The sequence below is a fragment of the Thalassophryne amazonica genome, chromosome 13, assembly GCF_902500255.1.
Source record: "Thalassophryne amazonica chromosome 13, fThaAma1.1, whole genome shotgun sequence".
Lineage (NCBI taxonomy): Eukaryota > Metazoa > Chordata > Actinopteri > Batrachoidiformes > Batrachoididae > Thalassophryne > Thalassophryne amazonica.
In genome coordinates this window covers 35,098,929-35,119,755 of record NC_047115.1, presented here as the reverse complement: position 1 = coordinate 35,119,755, position 20,827 = coordinate 35,098,929, and the positions used below count along the sequence as shown (strand labels likewise).

The window sequence follows — 20,827 nt, the reverse complement described above, 5'->3', positions numbered from 1 at the left end:
CTGCATTCATGTCTCTGCAGGTGTTTCAGTTTGAAATAATGGTGAGATTACCCTCAGTAAAATATATTTAGGGTTTTCAAGAACGTCATAGTATCATAGTACCTTAAAGGTGTCATACTAAACAGTTTTTATGTATTTTTAGCAACTAATTATAAGTTACCACAAGCCTTAAAAACAGATATTAAAATTTTTATTTCCAAAATATCCTACAGACAATGCATCTTTAAACACACACACACACTCACACAAAAAAATTTTTTCATGCCTCTTCAGTGATTAAAGTTTTCCAGGAAATACCAGGATTTCCACATTTGTAGCCTACTCCTATTTATAATGAACTTAGTTATGTTGATGGGCCACTTGCAGACTGATGGGCTGTATTAACCAAAATGCTAATCGCAGTTAGTGTTAGCATAAACAGTTACATGTTTGCATATACAATCATGCAAACTGTTATTGTGGCAAACACGGTTCATGCTGAAAGTAAAGGCACCTTGACACTTGCACGAATTTGATCCCCATGTTTGATAAACGTGTCGTAAACTGTGTGTGAACTGTGCGCAGCTGCAAGCCAGTATGCAAAGAAAATTTTTAAATGTTCAAAACTTTTTTAGCACGCATTCATTTCATGAACTAGTCGTGAACATTGCGTAGCCTATTAGAAAACACTGAATGTCACTGCGTGTCAGTGCGTGTCAATACGTGTCATTGGGTGCAGCACATCTGAACGATTATGTTGAGATGTTCCATCTATAATAAACATAATTTTACAGATACATTATCTTACTCACTCATCTTCAACTGCTTATCCAGAACCGGGTCACAAGGGCAACAGCTCCAGCAGGGGTCCCCAAACTTCCCTTTCCCGGGCCACACTAACCACCTCTGACAGGGTGATACCGAGGCGTTCCCATGCCAGTGTGGAGATAGAATCTCTTCACCTAGTCCTGGGTCTTCCCCAGGTTCTTCTCCCAGCTGGACGTGCCTGGAACACCTCTTGAGGGAGGCACCCAGGGGGCATCCTTGCCAGATGCCCGAACCACCTCAGCTGGCTCCTCTCAACGTGAAGGAGCAGCGGCTCTACTCCGAGCTCCTCACGGATGACTGAGTTTCTCAGCTTATCTCTAATCATTATCTAACTCATAAGAAGGAATGAAAATGCAGCTGTTTTACCAATCCATTACTGTATATATTATAAATAATTACCTTTGAGACATACTCCAAATGCTTTCTGCACCACACCACGTGCACGAGACAACCTATTGCTGTAGATAATTTCGCTGTGATTCTGGGAGCAATGAGAGATGGTTTCATCAGCCAAGTTCTGAGAACAAATGCGTCATCGGCTACGAAATTATTATTTTATATAGCATGGCATCCAGTGGGATAAAGCAGGATGCATTGGTATGACGAATTGCGTGGCAGTGCAGGGATCAATTTCATGCAAGTGTCAAGGTGCCTTTAGCTTCAAATGTGGCTAGGTCCCACCATAATTAGCATTTTCGTTGATATGGTCCATCAGTAACTAAGCGTGCCTTGTCATCATAACAATGTCTGGTATCAATAGTGATGCATTTCAAACTTGGAAATTTGGTAATCGCTGGAAAACTGACTGGACTGTTAATTTTGACCTTAAATGGAGTGAAGCTGGTTGTGTCGTATCCTGGCGGTTCATGCAGCTCGTGCTCTCATCAACAGATGGTAGCTTGCCCTAACATATGACTTTTTTCATTCATTTATTTAGAGATGTGCAGACTATGGCTATTACAAATGACTGGTAGCGGAGCTGGAAACAAATATTCCAAGCTACAACAACTTCACCTTCACCAGGATTTTTATCTGACATTTTTGAACGTTCTCAAAACTCCACAAATACACAGGAACACCTTGAAATTGGCTTGGAGAACCAGGTTTCTACTGACATAACAGTAAATTACTCGATTTCCTATCGGATCTGCATTATTTCCTGTTAGCTAGACCAGTTTAATTAGAACCAAGCTGCTGCTGGCCACAACACTATCCCCTGCAGAGCTGGTGATACCGTCATGATGTCACTTACGCTTACCTGTTGGCATGTTGTAGAAAGCACATCAACCTCAATCATGCCTCACCAAGCAGACAGGAGTCCAGATTTAGCTTTCTGAGCAGGCGTGGGGTTTCCACCAAACCAGAGACAGAACTGTGGGATTTCGAGGCTGTTTAACATGAAACCCAACTCTTAATAAACTGCAAAAAGACAAGATGAAGCCTGTTTGTTTGTTTCTGTGTAGGCTCTCAGTTGTCCAGGTGGTTTCCATAGTAGAGAAGCTTGAATCTTCGACTGGACTGGGTTGCTTGACGTGAGGACGTTTCGCTTCAAATCACAGAAGCTTCCTCAGCTAAAATTCTTGCTCTGGTAGTCTGACTTCTGTCTTGACTCTTGTAGAGAAGAAGTTGTTTGTTTGTTTTGTTTTTTTTTTGCACAATGTGACGTCTTTAAGAGATGCAGTGATGTCATCCTGTTTTTTTCTGCCACGCATGTTTGAGCAAAACTATAATACGCACATTGGAAAAATGTATTAATAATGGCATAATGACTACAAATATTCCTCTTCAGATATCATTGCTAAATCTAAAATACAAGTGATGTGGAGCAAATCTGACAAAGCGAGGCTAAATTCACCATTTAATATTCAAACTGCACAAAGACGTGAGAAACGTCCACCAAGTTTCTCTCTCTCTCTCTCTCTCCTCTCTCTCTCTCTCTCCTCTCTCTCTCTCTCTCTCTCTCCTCTCTCTCTCTCTCTCTTTGTGAGGGGAAAAATGAGGAGTGTTTCCCAAAAAGTGAATCATTGCTTTAATGTTGCCTGTTGCAGATGTTATTACACTGTGATGTTGAGAATCAAATTTCAACAAAGAACCAGTGGCACTTTTAGTGAAAGTACCATGTTGGCCTGAATACAAGACAGCCCTGATTATAAGATGACACCCCCTTTTTCAAGACGTTTTGAGAAAAATACTTTCTGAAGACCAAATCTTGCTTTTGAAAAACAATTTTATTTGAGAATAATGGGAATAAGAACTATAGAGGATAGAGCACATAAAGCAGAAGTCTCAGTGGTGCAGTAAACAGTGCAAACTTTCCAATCAGCCAATTCACTGCAGGCAGAAAGCTACACTATGACTGGGTGCTTGGAACCTAACAAGTTGTTGTTAGTAATGAGTGGCTGCTGCAGAGATCTGGAGACAATAAAGGTGGAAGCAAATGGCATGTGAAGTGGTGTGATTCTGCTGCTGTCTTTGTCGAGATGAAATCTCTCCTGATGCAGTTTAAGCAGTGAAAATTATGTGGCTCCATTGTTTAATTAAAATTGTGGTGGGTAAACAACCCGCTTTGTGCCAGCAATAGCAGCCAGGATGAGGGGTTCATCTTGATGTGGGAACAGAAATGCAAGGACTTCTGTGACAACTGTAAATTATGGTAAATAATTATGATTTATTGTGTTATTTGTGAATGTGTTTTTGCTGGTTCTTGTGGTGAACTTGTTAAAGTTCAGTAACTAAGCAATTGTAAAATGAAAAGAAGCAATATTTGGCACCCTGAGTGTAACTTATACCTCACACAGTGACTTTTGGTTGTTCTAGCAGCTGTGGATGGTTCATAGAAATAAATGGAAGCCACAGAAACATGCTTTTCAAAGTTTTCTGTTGCTACCAACTGTTTTTTTGTTTGTGCGATTTGCAAAAATCTAGTGTGCTGGTCTGCGAATGGAAGATGACTCCATATGTATATATCAGATATATATTTTGCAGTAATGAAAAACTTAGAACTTAAATCTTTCCGTTTGTAAATGTAGAAATTTGAAGTTCTGTTATGTTTTCTTATAAAAATCCATTGCTTTTGGCGTAGCTGCAATCTGCAGAGTCAGAAAAAACAGTTTTCATGCCATATATTTGAATATCTGACACTAAATATTTGAGTCACATAGATTGTATTGCCTAGATGTGTCACGTCTAGTAGAATGCTAGGTCTATAGGTCATATTAACAAGGCCAAATTCTGAGGAAGGTCTAAACCTCGACACCAGTATGCCCATGATCCAAACATTGATTTATTATTTTTTTATGGTAATACAGCTCAGGAAAGCATGTATGGTATAGTAGAGTGTAGCGCGTGGTGTTTAAACTCGCAGATTTAGCATCTATGAAAAGCTTTGCTAGCGTCTGTGTATACCAAATTACAATACGGCAGAAATATGTTGTTTTTTTTAAAGCATATGTCATCTGATTGATTATATCACCATCTCTGGAGGTAATAACGAAGTATGAATTACCATGTTCCACGTTCATTTATGCCTGTGACAAACACTTTAATTTATAGACACCTCTTTTTGGGATCAATGATAGTGATGATGATAATGACGTATGTTCGGTATTAGTGTTTGCCTTGGCTTTGCAGTGTAGTTTGGATTTTGAATATAAAGAGTTCAGATCAACGGTTTGGCTTTTGTTTAGCCCATGTAATGAATGAGAGATCTTGTGTTAATATTCTTTAAAACAGCTTCTCTCCTGACACATCACCTTTGTATTCCACGCTAACAAACTCTTAATTAATGCTGTTTTTTGATGATTTTATAAAGGTGATATGAGTGAACTGCGCTGAGAACTGAAGGAAAGGAGTTTTTGTGTTGGTGCGGTTGGTGGGGTGCGATGTTGTTTTCACTTCACGGCCCCCTGTTTAACACAGGTTACACACACACACTGTTGTAAATGCGCCCAACTTGCCTGCAGAAAACCCTCCCTTTGTTATGAACGACTTCTGGCCTTGGCGGCTATTGCTGTCACTTTCTTGTGTCCATATTGATGTGATAATTCATGGCAGCGCTCCTTTTCTCTCTCCCTCTCAGCAACACTGTTGCTTGCTCTCTGAGGTGATCTTTAGGTCTAAATGGTAGGTTGCCAGTGGAAGAGACAGGCCCTTGGTGTGGAGGTGGTGATTTAGTGGCGAGATCAACTCGCTGTAATGGCAGGGTGGAATAATTCCTCCTTAAGCAGGAGGCTTGGCTCTCCACCCTCAAGAAGAAAATGTTAGCGCTGCTCTGCTTTGTTCTCTCTTGTCTGCTCTCCTCTTTTCTTCTCCTCGGCTTTGTCACCACTCACCTCTCACTTCTTTTTGCAAGTACCTGCTGCTGCAGATATTATTAATTATGGAAAAAGCATTATTATGTTAAGCAATTTAGGGTGTAACGCTACACCGCTTTCACAGTACCACATACAAAGGTATAGAATGAAAGTCTTGCACAAAATTGAGATTGGGGCGCTATAGTTTCCACCACCGGAACATTCTGCCTGAGGTTTTTACATTACACCTTGAATGGCCACATTAAAAACAAACACATAAACATGACTGTTTAATTCATAGTCAGTGTTGCAGATGTAAAAGTTTTTTTTTTAATGGTACGCAATCCATGTTGTTGTATCTATGGAGGCTGTGTGTCAATTCAGGGGCCGCATCCTTCGAAGGCTTCATGCGTCATAGTGGCACAGCAAGGCTGTCTCATGTTGAATTGCTGCCGATGATGCAGCCTCATTTTCCCATAAAACGAAACAGCAGGTGTATCCTTCACAGCCCAGACAATCCCGTGAGCCATTGTGCAATTCCCCCCCCCCCCCCCCCCCCAAATCATGGTTGATCAAATTTAAAAACAAAATGACAATACATAATGTTTATAGGTATATAAGTATTGAAAAATTGTTAAAATACAGATTACACCCACTGCATTAGCTTCTTGCTTGCAGCTGTCAAGGTTACTCAGCGACGGAGGGTAGGGGCATGATAAGATAATCACGCGATCGCAAGATGCTGTGTGGGTTTGAGGTTCTCATTCCAGAATGGTTGGTTTGGACTCTGTGGCCTCGGAAGGCCAGATCTTCGTAGAACGCAGCCTTGGAAGGACAAGGCTTCTGAATTCAGACACAGCCGTAAGAGACATTCACTTATCTCTGCAGTAACATTCATGTCTCTGCGCTCTTTGTCTTTGACATCAAGAGATCCCTGGCAAATATTTATGAAATCATAAGGTCACTGGACAGAGTTGTTTCATGATGCTGATGTCTTTGCAGGCGAATGAAGGTCCTAGTCTTTAGGGTCCTGGTGCTTCTTGCCTGTCTGTATGGTTGTGAGACTTAGACACTAACTTGTGACCAAAGGTGACGTTTGGCTGTCTTAGGTACCATGTCACTTCAGCGGATCTTTGGAAATGACTGAAATGACTTTGTGTCAGTTATATGAAGCTGTGAGATTTTGTCCATGCAGTGTGATTCTCTGGGCATGATCCTGGCTGTGATAGATGTTACCTTCCAGTGGTGGGGATAGAGCGGATGTCTGTCTGGGTAGTTGCCATCTGAGACCCGGGGTGGTTTTGTAATGTGGTGGATGTGGCAATGCTTCTCACCAGCACAGGCGGCCAGACCTGACCTGAACCCACAGCTCAGTATATGTAAAATATAGTGGTTTGTCAGTTTCATTTTTGTTCTTTTTCTCTTTTTTCACCCCTAGTTCACTGTATATTGTAATGTACAGGTTTTGTTTAGTCCACCGCCCCTCAAATGGGTAGTTTACAGTATTGAATAATGGAAGCTTGTAAGTATTCCCATTTCTTAATAAATGTACTAAGGTAAGATGGTTGACCACTTTTCACTTAAACATAAATTCTTGGATGTTATAAAACTACATCATCTCTTTTATGTGGTCCTCTACAATTTATGAAAAATCTGGTTGTATTTAATCAGTTTTTCTATGGTATTTTTAGTGTTACCTTGTACCTTGCAGTACTTACAAACTTTTTTGTGTTTTTCAATTTAGGTTTGTGACTTAATAATTCATTAAATAGAAACAAAACATAAAAACTTTATTTTTGTTGAAATATTTATGTTCTGACAGTTTAAATTTGGTGATCTGTTTACCCATTGATGGGGGGAAAAAAACTAAATCTCTTTTCATCAAAATTCCAAGGTACCTCTAAGATGTCTATATAGTACTTTTTGTATTCAGAAGTATAACTTGTTCATTTCTCCATTTGCAAACATTTGGTTGTAAAACGTAATGCGAAAATAAATGTCAATATTGCACACTTTTTAAAAAGTCAAATCTCAGACAAAGTTGAGAGCCAATATTCTGCGTCAGTCTGCAATTTTAACAAAATTCTCTGAAAATAGTACTGAAGACAAAAACAAACAAACAAAAAACTTTAAATATTTAAAAGCAGAGTTTGAACGCTTTTCTACAATCAAGTGTGACTGATTCCAAGAAAACAAGCTGACTGGCGTTCGGAAAAAATAGATTTAGCGTATCCCTGGCTCAGTAAATTGCATCTGCTGTTAAAACTGGGAGGTCCTTTATCCAATAAATAGATTTCAGTTGTTACTTTACACTGAAGGTTGCAGATGGTGTGATGTAGCAGCTGTGGAATAAATCCACACAGGCAAAAATCAAGTGTTCTTTGGGTTACGCTGCCCCCTAGAGGATGTAGGAATATCTTCAGGCAATTCAGAAGTTAAAAAATACCTTGGTTGTGTGTGTACAGTATGTGCTCGACGAGACTCAGGTGTATGTGTGCTTCTTTGCAGCCCTGCTGTCGTCGTGGTGCGAGGAGCTGGGTCGTCTCCTCCTGCTGCGTCACCAGAAGAACAGACAGAACGAGCCACAGGGGAAAGTGCCCATGCAGCCCAGCATGAACAGCATGAAGCCCGGCCTCACGCACAGGTCCGCAACACAATGCATGCACTGCTTTTGTCAGGTCACAATACAACCCCAATTCCATTGAAGTTGGGACGTTGTGTAAAATGTCAATAAAACAGAATACAATGATTTGCAAATCCTCTTCAACCTATATTCAATTGAATACACCACAAAGACAAGATATTTAATGTTCAAACTGATAAACTTTATTGTTATTGTGCAAATATTTGCTCATTTTGAAATGGATACCTGTAACATGTTTCAAAAAAGCTGGGACAGTGGTATGTTTACCACTGTGTTACATCACCTCTCCTTCTAATATCACTCAATAATGGGAACTGAGGACATTAATTGTTGAAGCTTTGTAGGTGGAATTCTTTCCCTTTCTTGCTTGATGTACGACTTCAGTTGTTCAACAGTCCGAGGTCTCTATTGTCGTATTTTGTGCCACACATTTTCAGTGGGCGACAGGTCTGGACTGCAGGCAGGCCAGTCTAGTACCCGCACTCTTTTTTATTTACATTTCAGTCAATGTCCCAACTTCATTGGAATTGGGGTTGTACATTTACGCAGCAAAAAAGAAAAAAGACAGCATAACAATGTCAGTTTACTGCAGTGATAATCATCTGCATTCATAAAATGTGCTGATAAATTGTATTATTTTAGATTTTGTACTTAAGATAGGTGTGTGTGTGTGTGCATTAATATCTGTCTCTGTTATTTACTGTCTGTTTACTGTGGACAGTCCTCCAAATGAAGCCAACATTAAAGCTACAGTGTGTAGGATTTAAGGGTGTTTACTAGCAGAAACAGAATATAGTATTCATATGTCTATAAGTCATTCATTAGTCTGTAATTACCTGCAACAATTAACCAGTGTGTTTTCATATGCTGAGAATAAGCCCTTCATATCTACAGGGGAGTGGGCCCCCTCATGGAGGCCGCGATGTTCCACTGCCATGTTGATACAACAATCGAAAAAGTGACATATTTAGTTCATCTCGAAGGAAAAGAAGCACTAGATTGTCACGGTGTGACAGCTGCATAACCTATTTAACGTAACTAGCGTATTCACCAGATTTTTCAGACGTTGCATACGCTGGCTAAATTGTCAAGGTGTGACGGCCCACGTGGAGATGTATACAATCATGCATTATCATGTGATCAGAATAACCATGGTTTGCCTCAACCCTGATTAGCGTGACCACATGCACTAACTACTAATGTGTAACCACATCTGCTAATGCTAACTACAGTTAGCATTTTGGTTTAATACTCCCTATCATTATGCAAATGTGACATCTTACCATGTAAGAGTCCGATGTAAATAGTGGTCCACTCTACACCCAGTAATACGGTAATTCCCAGAAACCTTTCTTCACTGATGACAATACAAAAATGACAGAGCTCCTTCTTCCTAACAAGAAGGTCCTTGGTTCAGAGTCATCCATGCACATCTGGAGTTCTATCAGGAAGAGCATCCGGCAGAAAATTTGACCCCAGTCAACATGCGGCTCTATCCGGGACCTGTTGTGGTGATCTAAAACAGGGCAGCCCAAAGAAAAACAATAACAACAGTGTTACAAACAGATGATTTTTCAGTTAACATTGGCATGATCACCCAGTTGAGTTTTGCTTCCACTTTTTAGTTGCTTTTAGGTAAAGACATCAGCTCCATTTACATTTGTGTGACTGTGATGTCAATGATTAGTTAATATGAACTATTTTGATAATAGATTAACAATTTAAGTCATGTTATAAAGCTTCACTGGTTCCAGCTTCTCAGATGTGAGGGTTTGCAGTTTTCCTGACAAAGCTCACAAGACAACAGCTCAACACAGTGATAAAATACAAAAGCCCTTTCCCAAAGTCCCACACTGTACAATCAGCAAGAACACATTCCACAATAGGAAAGCAGCACATTGACATGTCAAAACATGAAGATTAGTAAAGTTCAGGCGATGTACAAACAGAGTGTCACAGACTTAGCTAAACTCAAGGTCAAAAATGATCAAAGGCCACGCAATCAACTAATAGTGCACAAATTGAAAGGTACAGCTGGATAACAACTGCAGAAGGAAACAATTCTGGTCCAATCTCGTTATTGGGAGATAACTGGACTACCCAACTACCTCGCTTAACTCTTTAAGCCTTATGTGCCTTCTCGTGCCCTGCAGTTGCTGAATGCGGACTTACTCACCGTCCCTACTGTTAAAAAGAAGTCAGCAGGCTTCAGAGCCTTTTTCTCCCGTGCTTGTACCTTGACTCTTTTCAAACGTATTTATTTTATGCTGCCTAGCATTAGTTTTGTGGTTTATCTTATTTTAATTATATTTGCTGACTGTACATTTTAATTGTTTAGTGGTTTTACTTTTGAGTTTACTTGCAGATGTGCGATCCATGTTTCATGTGGTTCTGGAGATATGTTCAGCTGTGTCTTGATTTTTCTTCATTTAAATTGCTTCATAGATTTATTATTATTATATATAATATATGCGAGCAACTAATATGGTAGGAGTATCATTTGTGAGCTTGCTCACAGATCTCTATTTTAAATTACAATCTCAACCAAGAGCATTTTCATTTTGCACTGTCTGACAACATAACGGCATGCCGCAAACGAAATGTGCATTTTTAATGACAGAAACAGACACATTGTTAATAATAAATGGAGCCAGTCACATCACATTTTTCTGCTTCATCCCCAGAAATACACATTTTTCCAGCATGACAGCTATTTTTCATTAAAGGAAACTAAAGATGAATTTACTGAGACAGGGTGCAGTGAAGGGTCAGTGTTAATTGAGGTGTTATCTGACACTCGGCCCTTATGTAACACATACAGAGTGGAGGACCGTTTCCAGTGCGTGGATCCAAGCCAGAATTGCTTAGAAGGGGAGTCGAGTTGATTTGGGGTGCAGGGGAAAAACTGACAGGAAGGAGGGCTGTGAAGTCATGTTTTGGAGAACATTCTGTGCTCATGCGTCTCTTCTCGAAGACGAACGCCTGGAGTTTGACGGTCAGGAATCCTGTTTACTTCTGCTAAAGATCTCTGGATTTTTTTTTTCTTTTTTGGCTGGATGAAGATATTGAACATGTTGTCCCATCCAAAGCCTAACCTCTGAGCAAAAACAAAACTGCTTTCCAAAAACAGCAACTCCCTCCCACTCCACTGGCCACTTGCCTGCCCCCGTGAGGGTTTAGCTTATTATGTGCACCAGTCTCACATATTTGAACCTGGTAATTATTTTGAATCTGAATGCTGACCATTCCAGCTGCACTACACCGATCCACAGCCAAAGATTTGAAACAAGCCACAGCTACAGTATCATCATATTGCCAGCGGGAGTGCGTGCACGTCAGACATGCAGCTTCTTATCGGCTCATTGACGCCCATTACGCTGTGTACCCATTAGCAGTTCTCCTGGCTGGAAATGTGTTTTGAAACTAAAAGCCATTGCTTAAATTGTGTCACCTTTTGGCAAAACGAGAACCGAAGTTTTAGCGTTTTTGGAAGGATGTGGTGCTAATTTCACTGAGTTTTGGATTTTATCTCAATGAAAGTTGAAATGACTGTTTTGATTTACTTTTTAGCGATGGATCCTTCCCTTATGACTCGGTCCCCTGGCAACAAAACACCAATCAGCCTCCTGGGTCATTATCTGTTGTTACAACAGTGTGGGGTGTGACCAATACTTCACAGAGTCAGGTCAGACTTTACATCCAGTCATACACAGACAGAGCTTTGTCTGCTGTCTGCTGGATGTTTCACACAAAATGCATATTTTATGTTCTTGTATCCAGGTGCTTGGTAATCCAATGGCTAACAGCAATAACCCTATGAATCCTGGGAGTAACCCCATGGCATCGGGTATGTCTGCCAGTGGGGCAGGGCTCAGTTCTTCCCAGTTCAGTGGACAACAGCAGCAATTCCCTAACAAAGGAGGCTCCAGCCAACCATACATGCAGCAGGGCATGTACAGCAGGCCGGGCTACCCTGGAGGTCCTGGGGGATATGGAGGGAGGTAAGCCAGGAGGGTGACACTCATGTTGACAGGGGAAAAAACTTCCAGCAGGAATCAAACACAAGTTCTCTGTGTTTCCAGTTATTCTGGAGGTCCAAACGCCCCTTCGGGAGGTATGGGAATGACCTCCCACACACGTCCTCCTGGTGATTTCACACAGCCAGCTGCCGCCGCTGCAGCTGCTGCTGTCGCTGCTGCTGCTGCTACAGCAACCGCCACAGCAACAGCCACTGTGGCAGCCCTGCAAGAGACGCAGAATAAAGACATGAACCAGTACGGACAGGTAAAAGCACACACTCGACTATACACACGTACAGCTACAACTGTGCACACAATGAGGTTGTCATGCACAAATATAAAGAATTATCCAACAACAATTACACCGGAACCTGGAATAATAGTATTAGAGATTATATTAGATCAGATTACATAGAATTTTATTAATCCCTTTGGAAGACTCCTTTGGGGAAACTGAGGTTCCAGCAGTATTGTATAGCAGCACACAGGGTAGGAAGCACACAGAGCATCAGAAGTGAAAGTAAAAAACAATTTGCAAATATAAATAGCAGAAATACTGCTCACTACACAGTAAATTTTGTAGACTAAAATATACTCTGCTGTGACAATATTTGGTCCCAGTCCAAGTAGAGTTAAATACATTCTGTTATAGAGTGAAATCAGCTCTCCTATCTTGTCAAATCAAGTTTTTCAACTCCAGTAAGAGGCATTCACAGCATGATAGAGTTCATTTTGAATGAATGAATGAAAACTGTTTATTTCGAACATTTGATACAACAACAATTACAAGATAGATCAGTAAAGACAACAACAAAAAAGTTCCTACTGTGTACCCAACATGTCCGAAAAGGGGTAGGGGTATTTTACACTGCGATAGAGTTTATTTAGCACTGTGATAGAGTATATTTAACTCTATTTGGACTGGGACCAAATGTTGTCCTGGCAGAGTATATTTCACTGCGTTAAATTTACTGTGATACTGGTTTACTGGCTACTACTGTTCCTCTCCTTCCTGTCCTCTGTCTTCCTGTTACTCCTTCTCCCCCCCCCCCCGAGTGAGGAGTTGTACAGTCTGATGGTCTGAGGGAAAAGGAGTTTTTCAGTCTGTTGGTCCTGCACTTGGGGAGGAGCAGTCTATGGCTGAAGAGGCTCCTCTTGTTGCTGATGGCACTATGCAGAGGGTGACCGGCATCATCTATAATGTCCAGCAGTTTGTGCAGTGTTCTCTTCTCTGCCACTGTCACTAGAGAGCCCAGCTTCATGCCAACCACAGAACCAGCTCGCCTGATCAGTTTGTCCATCACACATTCATGCACTTTGCTTTCTTTTTCTGCAGATGTGTTCGTCTTTCCAAATGGGCCCAGCTCAGGCATACAACAGCCAGTTCATGAATCAGCCTCGAGGTCCTCCCGGAGGCATGAACCCTGCCAGCATGGGATCCGCCATGAACAGCCCAAATATGAGTGGGCCTCCCGTGGCCATGAGTCAGGCTCGAACGCCAGGCATGGGGCCTTTTGGGCCTCATGGCCAAAGAATGCCACAACAAGGCTATCCCGGAGGACCTCGACAGGGCATACAGGGAATGAAGAGGCCGTATCCTGGGGAGGTGAGCAGAAGCCCCAATAAGCACATATAATGCACTGATAGCACCTAAAATATGTGCTTTAATATAGACGGCAACTCTTTTTGCTTTTAATTACATTTTCCAGGGAAGTTACGGTGGTCAGCAGTACGGACTGAATAGTCAATTCCCCCCACAACAAGGGCAGTACTCCATGTCGAATGCCACCAGGCCGCTACCGTCTCCTAGCTACCCTGGCCAGAGGATGCCAGGGCAACAGGGACAAGGACAGTATCCACCTGGCATGCCCATGAGCCAGTACTACAAGGTTTGCTGCTACTTCCTCTGAAAATCCATGTATTTTTTTACCGGATTCTGAATGAACCCGGTTCTCACTTCAACAGATTTGCAGCCCAGAAGGTCACAGGTTCAAAACTTGTCCATACCTTAGAAAACTTTAATGGGCATAGGAGAGAGTCTGTGATAAACCAGGATATTCTGTCATTGTGCCATGGTCTTGTTTTAACCGTGGTGGGATTTTCAAGATGTTTTATAAAAAAGAGAGAGAAAAACTTTTTTTTGTTGTGTATTTTGGCATACTCAGGTATTCCCTTGCATTTCTATGGAGTCTGTAATATCATATATGCTGTGATATCAATGAAAGATTTTGTAGAAAAGCCAAGGTTGAGCTAAAAATCGTGCACAAGATCACATTCATGGGCAACCGTGATCATCCCATCCCAGTTTGCCATGGTTTCTAGAATATGGACTTCCAAGATGCAGATCTGTGAAACGGGCTTTAGGGTATGAACATATCCTGGAATGCATATTGCAAAAGCAAGATGGGAAACTGTGAATAGGTCTTCTCTCCATAACTGGATTCTTCTACATCTTACAATGTGTACTTGGGTTTTTTAAGCATCATTAAATAACACTAATAAGTTATTGTGCTCCATTTCTTTTATAGCAAGAACCCTTCAATGGTCAGAGCGCCAACTTCCCTGGAGGCGGATACTCCTACGGCCAAGGAAGTGGGGTGTGTTATCACTTCCTTATGTAAAGGCAGCGTTTCTTCTGAACGTGGTCATTTTGTATGTGAAATTGGTCATTCAGATATTTAAATTGTGCTGTCCTCCTCTCCATAGCCTCCCCGGCCTGGTAACTACCCCCACTCTCCTGTCCCTGGTAACCCCACACCTCCGATGACCCCAGGAAGTAGTATCCCTCCATACTTGTCACCAAACCAGGATGTCAAGCCCCCATTCCCTCCAGACATGAAGCCAAATATGGCAGCGCTTCCACCCCCTCCAAGTGGGTAGCTTCATTATTTCTGCTTGATGATAATGATGATGATAAATTTCTTCTTTCTTTCATCAAGCATGTCATTGTTTGATTGACAGCCGATCTTGTGTTGATGTTTTGCGTGTTTCACAGCTCATCCCAATGAGGAGCTGCGGCTAACATTCCCAGTCAGGGATGGAGTGGTGCTGGAGCCATTCCGATTGGAACACAACCTAGCAGTCAGTAATCACGTCTTCCACCTTCGACCCTCCGTCCACCAGACCCTCATGTGGCGGTAAACCCACCGTGCAAGCCGTCACTTCTATTAGAATCATGTTGTATTTTTCAACATCTCTGAAATGAATCAATATTATTAACTGTTGCCTCTACGTTTCTGGTGACTGTGCAGGTCAGACCTGGAGCTACAGTTTAAGTGCTACCACCATGAAGACAGGCAGATGAACACCAACTGGCCTGCCTCTGTCCAGGTCAGCGTTAACGCCACACCCCTTACCATTGAGAGGGGAGACAACAAAACTTCCCACAAACCCTTGCACCTGAAGCATGTCTGCCAGCCTGGGAGGAACACCATCCAGATTACGGTCACTGCCTGTTGCTGTGTGAGTACAGTTGTTGACAATAGAGCCCGACTGATATATCAGTTGGCTGCAAATATAGGCTGATATGAGCCTTTTACGAACATATCAGTATTTGCATTATTAGTGTTGATATGAAAACTTGTATTTTACAGACTAAACAATGCAGAAAAACACCTTAGCTATTGGAAGTGTTGTCATTATGTAGTGTGACCAACAGAGGGTGCTCCACAAAATCGTCAAGAAGTCTATTTTATGAAAATACTGAGTGGTGCGACAAGATGACTATCAGTATGACTGTAAGCAAAGTGACAACATGTATATTGGTCAGTTGCTCAAACAAAATAAACCAAGATTTCAGAATACGCTCCCAGACAACTGTATTTCTGTATGAATCTCATACGTTTGGCATTTTTACTTAATAATATTATCGTATCAGCACACAAAAAAATCCATATCGGTCAGGCTGTACTAAGTAATAGGACCAATAGGAATGAAGAAAGTCTGGGCTATGGCAATCTGACAGTTAAACCCAGTTACCATCAGAGGTGGAAAATCCCGACTTCAGTGAGTTAAAGCCCCAGCACTTATTTGTTCTGTCCACCCAAAAACACGAGCTGATTCTAAATAGTTCATCTCTTCAGGCAGATGGATGAGCTGATCACTGATATCGCCTGTTTCAACTGCACATATAGAAGCACTACATGGTAGGACTTTTACTCCCTGAAGCCAGGATTACCAACCTCTGATTACCATGACCTTCAAACAAATTATTGATCCGTGGCCAGGGAAATTCTGGAATTCACTTGTATGCCACATTTGGTCCAAATTGTGTTAAAAATCCATGACCTTGACCTTGGCCAAAATGAATTCTTTAAGAGTAATTTCAGCGCCAGCTTTCATTGATGTTCCAAGTTTGCTCGAAATCAACAATTGGACCTAGGAGGAATAAGCCAACAAACAGACAGGCAGGCTTGACCTTGACCCCAATGATTGACCTTAACAAATGCGACTATACCTGAGCAATTCAAGAATATACCTGCACACGTGTGCCAGGTTTGGTGAAAACTGGGGAGAAGAACTTAAATTTTAGCCTTTGACCTCAATGATGTTGATCCAGATTATTGACCTTTGACAAATTTCAATGGCCTACATAATTTCAGAGCACACCAAGTTTGGTGAAAATTGGAGTGAAAATTAAAAATTTGACCTTTGCCAAAACAAACCCCTACCCCTTCAGTGCAGTTCTGGTGTGAACCACATGCACATAGTTGGTTTGGTGGAAACTGGCCCAGACACCATGGAGGAGTAGTGGAACAAACAAACAAACAAACATTTCTCAGGTTAGAGTTTGATACGAATTGCAGTTCTTCTCCTAATCTTATCTGTTTTGGGAGACTTCATCACTGAAGATTCAACACTAATACATGTTCTGCTCAATAAATTTGATGTCTTCTGTCTGAACTAATTCTGTTGTGTTGTCATGCAGTCCCACCTGTTTGTGCTGCAGCTGGTCCACAGACCATCTGTGCGGTCCGTCCTCCAGGGCCTGCTGAAGAAGAGACTCCTTCCTGCAGAGCACTGCATCACCAAGAGTACGGCTAATTTAGTTCTTTACGTTCATTAATATGTAAAAGCACGTTTTAATTACACAAGAGTTCACCTGTTTCTCTTTCTGCATATGGAACTCTTGAACTAAAACTTTGCGCTCTCGCTGTAGTACCTCTCGTCTTAAGCGGCCTTGTCTTTGCAGTTAAGCGGAACTTCAGTAGCGTAGCAGCCTCAGCAGGAAACGCCACTCTGAACGGCGAAGACGGCGTGGAACAGACGGCCATTAAAGTGTCACTCAAATGTCCCATTACCTTCCGACGCATTCAGCTACCCGCACGGGGACATGACTGCAAACATGTTCAGGTTTGCCCACATGAAATCAGGATTAATGAAAAAAAAAAAAAAAATGATGGCTTGTTGATGACGTCATTGTCATGAGTATTTGTGATGTTTGTTGCAGTGCTTTGACTTGGAGTCCTACTTGCAGCTTAACTGTGAGAGGGGGACGTGGCGGTGTCCTGTGTGCAAGTAAGTAAAGGAGGCGGTGGAAACTAGACTCCTACTGAATGCAGATGAATTCTCACAGTTGTGTGTATGATGTCACAAGATGTAAAACTTCATGTCGACTCAATAGCATCATTTAGTCATGTGATAAATCAATACATACAACACCACGATGTCAGGCAGGGCACAAACAGAGCAGGACACAAATGCAAAACTCTCACAAGCAGACTGGTGTAAGAAAAACGTTTAATTAAACAAGCAGGGATTCGGTACACGGGAGGTCCAGCAGCGAAGCAAAGGTACAGACAGCCGTGAGGCTGAGGCTTGGTCCAAAAAACAGGCTGAGGCCAAAAAGCACGACGTAGAGGTGTTCAGAGGCAAAGACGAGTTCAAGGTCAAGGGCAAAGCAAGGTCAAACTGTGGCAGGCAAAACAAGATGAGGAACGGCTGGAAAGTGAATAACATTTAACAATCAGGCAGAGAGCTGTGAGACTGTGAGGGCTTAAATAACTGGTGGTGCAATTAGTGGAGAAATGAGGAGCAGGTGTGCAGAAGGTGCTGGAAGGGGGGTGTGACCAGGGAAGACAAAGGTAAGTGCAAGAGAGTGCATTGAGGCAAAAGCAAAGTGAACCGGGGCAAGATAACTAAGTGGCTGAAAAACCAACAGTGCAAAGCAAGTCAAGTAAGTGACAGAAAAACTAGCAATGAATAACGTGATGTGTTCCAGACAAGCAATAATGCGTGAGCAAAACAAAAGGGGAAAATGTAACTAATCCAAACAGCAGGAAACAAGAAGATCTGTGATTATAATCGAAACTAGAACAGGGACTGATACAGATTAAAATATAAAAATAAAATGCACTAACCCATAAAGACATGACGAATCAGACTACAAACTGAGCAAAAAATAACTGACATGAAACAAAACCAGTAACCACAAAATACAACACAAAATAAATGATAAACAGCAAATAAATAAACCCAGTGACTACAGAATAATGCAGTAACTAACGAATGAAACATGATATGAAAAGAAACACTGAAGGTGAATAATAACCAAAACCTGTGACTAAAGCATAATACAAAAATGTGATAAACACAACTAAGCTAAGAATACAAGATGCTCAAAAGCAAACTAAACCAGTGACCAAAGCATGATACAAGAAATGAAATGAACAGAATCAAACTAAGACTGGAGTGACTGAGTGATCAAGAGTGAACAAATACAAAGATAACAGAAACAAAACCAATGATAACTTGAACACAGAAGGCACAGAATACAAACGTGGATACAGATCCATACTAAAGACAGATGGCCCTAAAGGGCCGGATCATGACACACGGTTTTGAATACGCACCAGATTATACAATTTTGTGCTTATTTGACATTCAGGCCGTCCTTTGAACAATGAGCAAACTATATTTTATGTAGTTTTTTAGATTTTTGGAAAGCATCTGGTAACACTACCCAAAGTGAGATAGTGGAATCAATAAATCACTGTTGTTGCAGAAATGCTCAGAGCAGAGACACTTTCAACTCGCTAGACATAGCTTACATAGTGGAAAGTGTAAATTTTATGATAATTGTCTTTTTTTAACTGAAGATTTTGCAGTGAGTCTTAGAGTAAATCAGTAGGGGAAATGTACCTATCATGGATCAGTCTTCATATTGGACAACCACCACTATTACATCCCGCGTGGCACATTAATTCAACACCACAATGATATAATAGCCTTGAATGTAACTGAGAACAGGTGGTGGTCCAACTTCAGGAACTCATCATGTTACAATAAATATTTGGGGCAAATTTGTGTATGTAGACCTGGGTTGAAATCCTGCTCATGCTACCTGTCTGTGTCATTTGTATTGTCTCGGTTCACCCACCTGTAAAAAGTTGTATAGGAACATGATTGTTTGAACATTTTAAGTACAGTATTTGCCCAAATAGAATACAGTGTGTTTTGTTTATGTTTTTGCCCCTGAATGAATGAATTAATTAAATTTCTTTCAAACAAAGGAAAATAAAATAATAAAGATCTACAAGGAAAATCTGTCAACTAAAAAACAATGTTTGAAAAGGAGTAGGAAGAAGTAAACACTTCTAAACTCCTGCCCCCTTTGTAACATTAAACCCTTGGAAACATATCTGGAACAATCTATAGGTCTTCCCCTTTGCGTTGACTCTTAACACAGTCGGCAACAGCAGGCCAGTGTCATGCTCTCAGGTACTATTTATACTTGCTGTACTGAGTGGTGCTTCTCTGTCCTTTAACACCACAGTCATGTATCAACATAACTTTAACAAGATCACCACAAGTTCCAGCATATAAAATTCACAAATAACACAATAAATCACAATTACTAGTATTTACAGTTCTCCCAACAGTCCTTGTGCTTATGTTCCCGCGTCAGAGTGAATCCTCTCCTGACTGCTAAACTATGGTTGCTTTTCCCGTTGTCTCCATGCAATTATTTCACTAAAGGATACATGTTATATGCAATGCTCAAACTGCATCAGGAGAGCTTTTATCTTAATAGGGACACAAGCAAAATTATACCATATTGAGCACTTTTTACTTCCCACTTTTCTCCCCCTCTGACCAGACTCTACAACAAAGACTCTTAAGCCCTGTTTACACATAGACAGTAAGAGCTCCCGGAAGCGTCCCGGAAGAGTTTTTGGCCGTCTTAAGGATCAAACGCCATTGTTAACGCTAGCACTAGGGGGCGTGGCTTAGTTCCGGCTTTAGCGGGAATCGTCGAAAAAATTATTCAACATGTCGAATAATTCCGGGAGCGCTCCCGGAGAATTCGCGTGACGACGGAGACAACGCGAACAACGACGTTTGATACTTTTTAATCGCCGTTTCATCCTGCCCCTTCCTGTAGTGCCGCAGTTAACACTGCCATAATTGGCGGCCGGCGTTGTATCCCTAACCAACGGTGTGTAAAACGGCGATAGAGCCCACATCGGCGTCCTCAAGGGCATTTTAACCGGCGACAGAGGCAGACAAAACGGCGGCGCTAGCGGACAGTACTCTGTTCTAAATGCCACCTCCCAGTTAACGGCGTTCCAAACGGCCGATAGGCGGCGGTCAATATAAAAACGCTAGCGCGCTGCATGCAGGCCTCTCACTCGTGGCCATCTCCTGATATTTTTGCAGAGAAGCTCCAGTATGCCTCCTAAAAGAAAATTGGCAGCGGCAAGGACTTACCAAGAGGTCTGGTTTAGAAGCAGAGGAGAGCCCTGTAGTGGAGACGAGCAACACGTTAAGGAGGGGAAAAGGAAGGAGAATAAAAGGCTGAGTATGATCTCCCTCCCCCTGCAGTGACAGCTGCTTCAGCCTATTATACTCTGGGGGCGGTGCCTATATGCAAAAGTTTCTGGAGTAACGCAGGATTTGCCTGGATAAATCCAGCGGTACACAGGGCATTATTGGCGGCAGCAGAACACCGCCATTCTCACGCGCGTCTTAACCTGCGATTGTAAAGGATAGAACTGGGTATTAACCCCCGTTGCCTGACGTGTTCCGGACGTGTTTTATCCGCGTATTTGCGGCTAGTATGGAGC

At 41.7% G+C, this 20,827-nt stretch overlaps 1 protein-coding gene across 7 annotated transcripts in view; it reads left to right on the top strand.

Moving 5' to 3' along the window:
* LOC117523829 (zinc finger MIZ domain-containing protein 1-like) overlaps nt 1–20,827 on the top strand; it is a 259,273-nt gene that overhangs the window by 234,586 nt on the left and 3,860 nt on the right. For all 7 annotated transcript variants that reach the window (XM_034185439.1, XM_034185438.1, XM_034185436.1 and 4 more), the window contains 13 exons: nt 7,608–7,743; nt 11,314–11,428; nt 11,524–11,744; nt 11,826–12,027; nt 13,099–13,368; nt 13,472–13,651; nt 14,291–14,359; nt 14,469–14,634; nt 14,758–14,899; nt 15,014–15,224; nt 16,690–16,795; nt 16,954–17,114; nt 17,212–17,279. In XM_034185439.1, the coding sequence (XP_034041330.1) occupies nt 7,608–7,743; nt 11,314–11,428; nt 11,524–11,744; nt 11,826–12,027; nt 13,099–13,368; nt 13,472–13,651; nt 14,291–14,359; nt 14,469–14,634; nt 14,758–14,899; nt 15,014–15,224; nt 16,690–16,795; nt 16,954–17,114; nt 17,212–17,279 (2,047 nt within the window). The remainder of the gene's footprint in view (nt 1–7,607; nt 7,744–11,313; nt 11,429–11,523; nt 11,745–11,825; nt 12,028–13,098; nt 13,369–13,471; nt 13,652–14,290; nt 14,360–14,468; nt 14,635–14,757; nt 14,900–15,013; nt 15,225–16,689; nt 16,796–16,953; nt 17,115–17,211; nt 17,280–20,827) is intronic.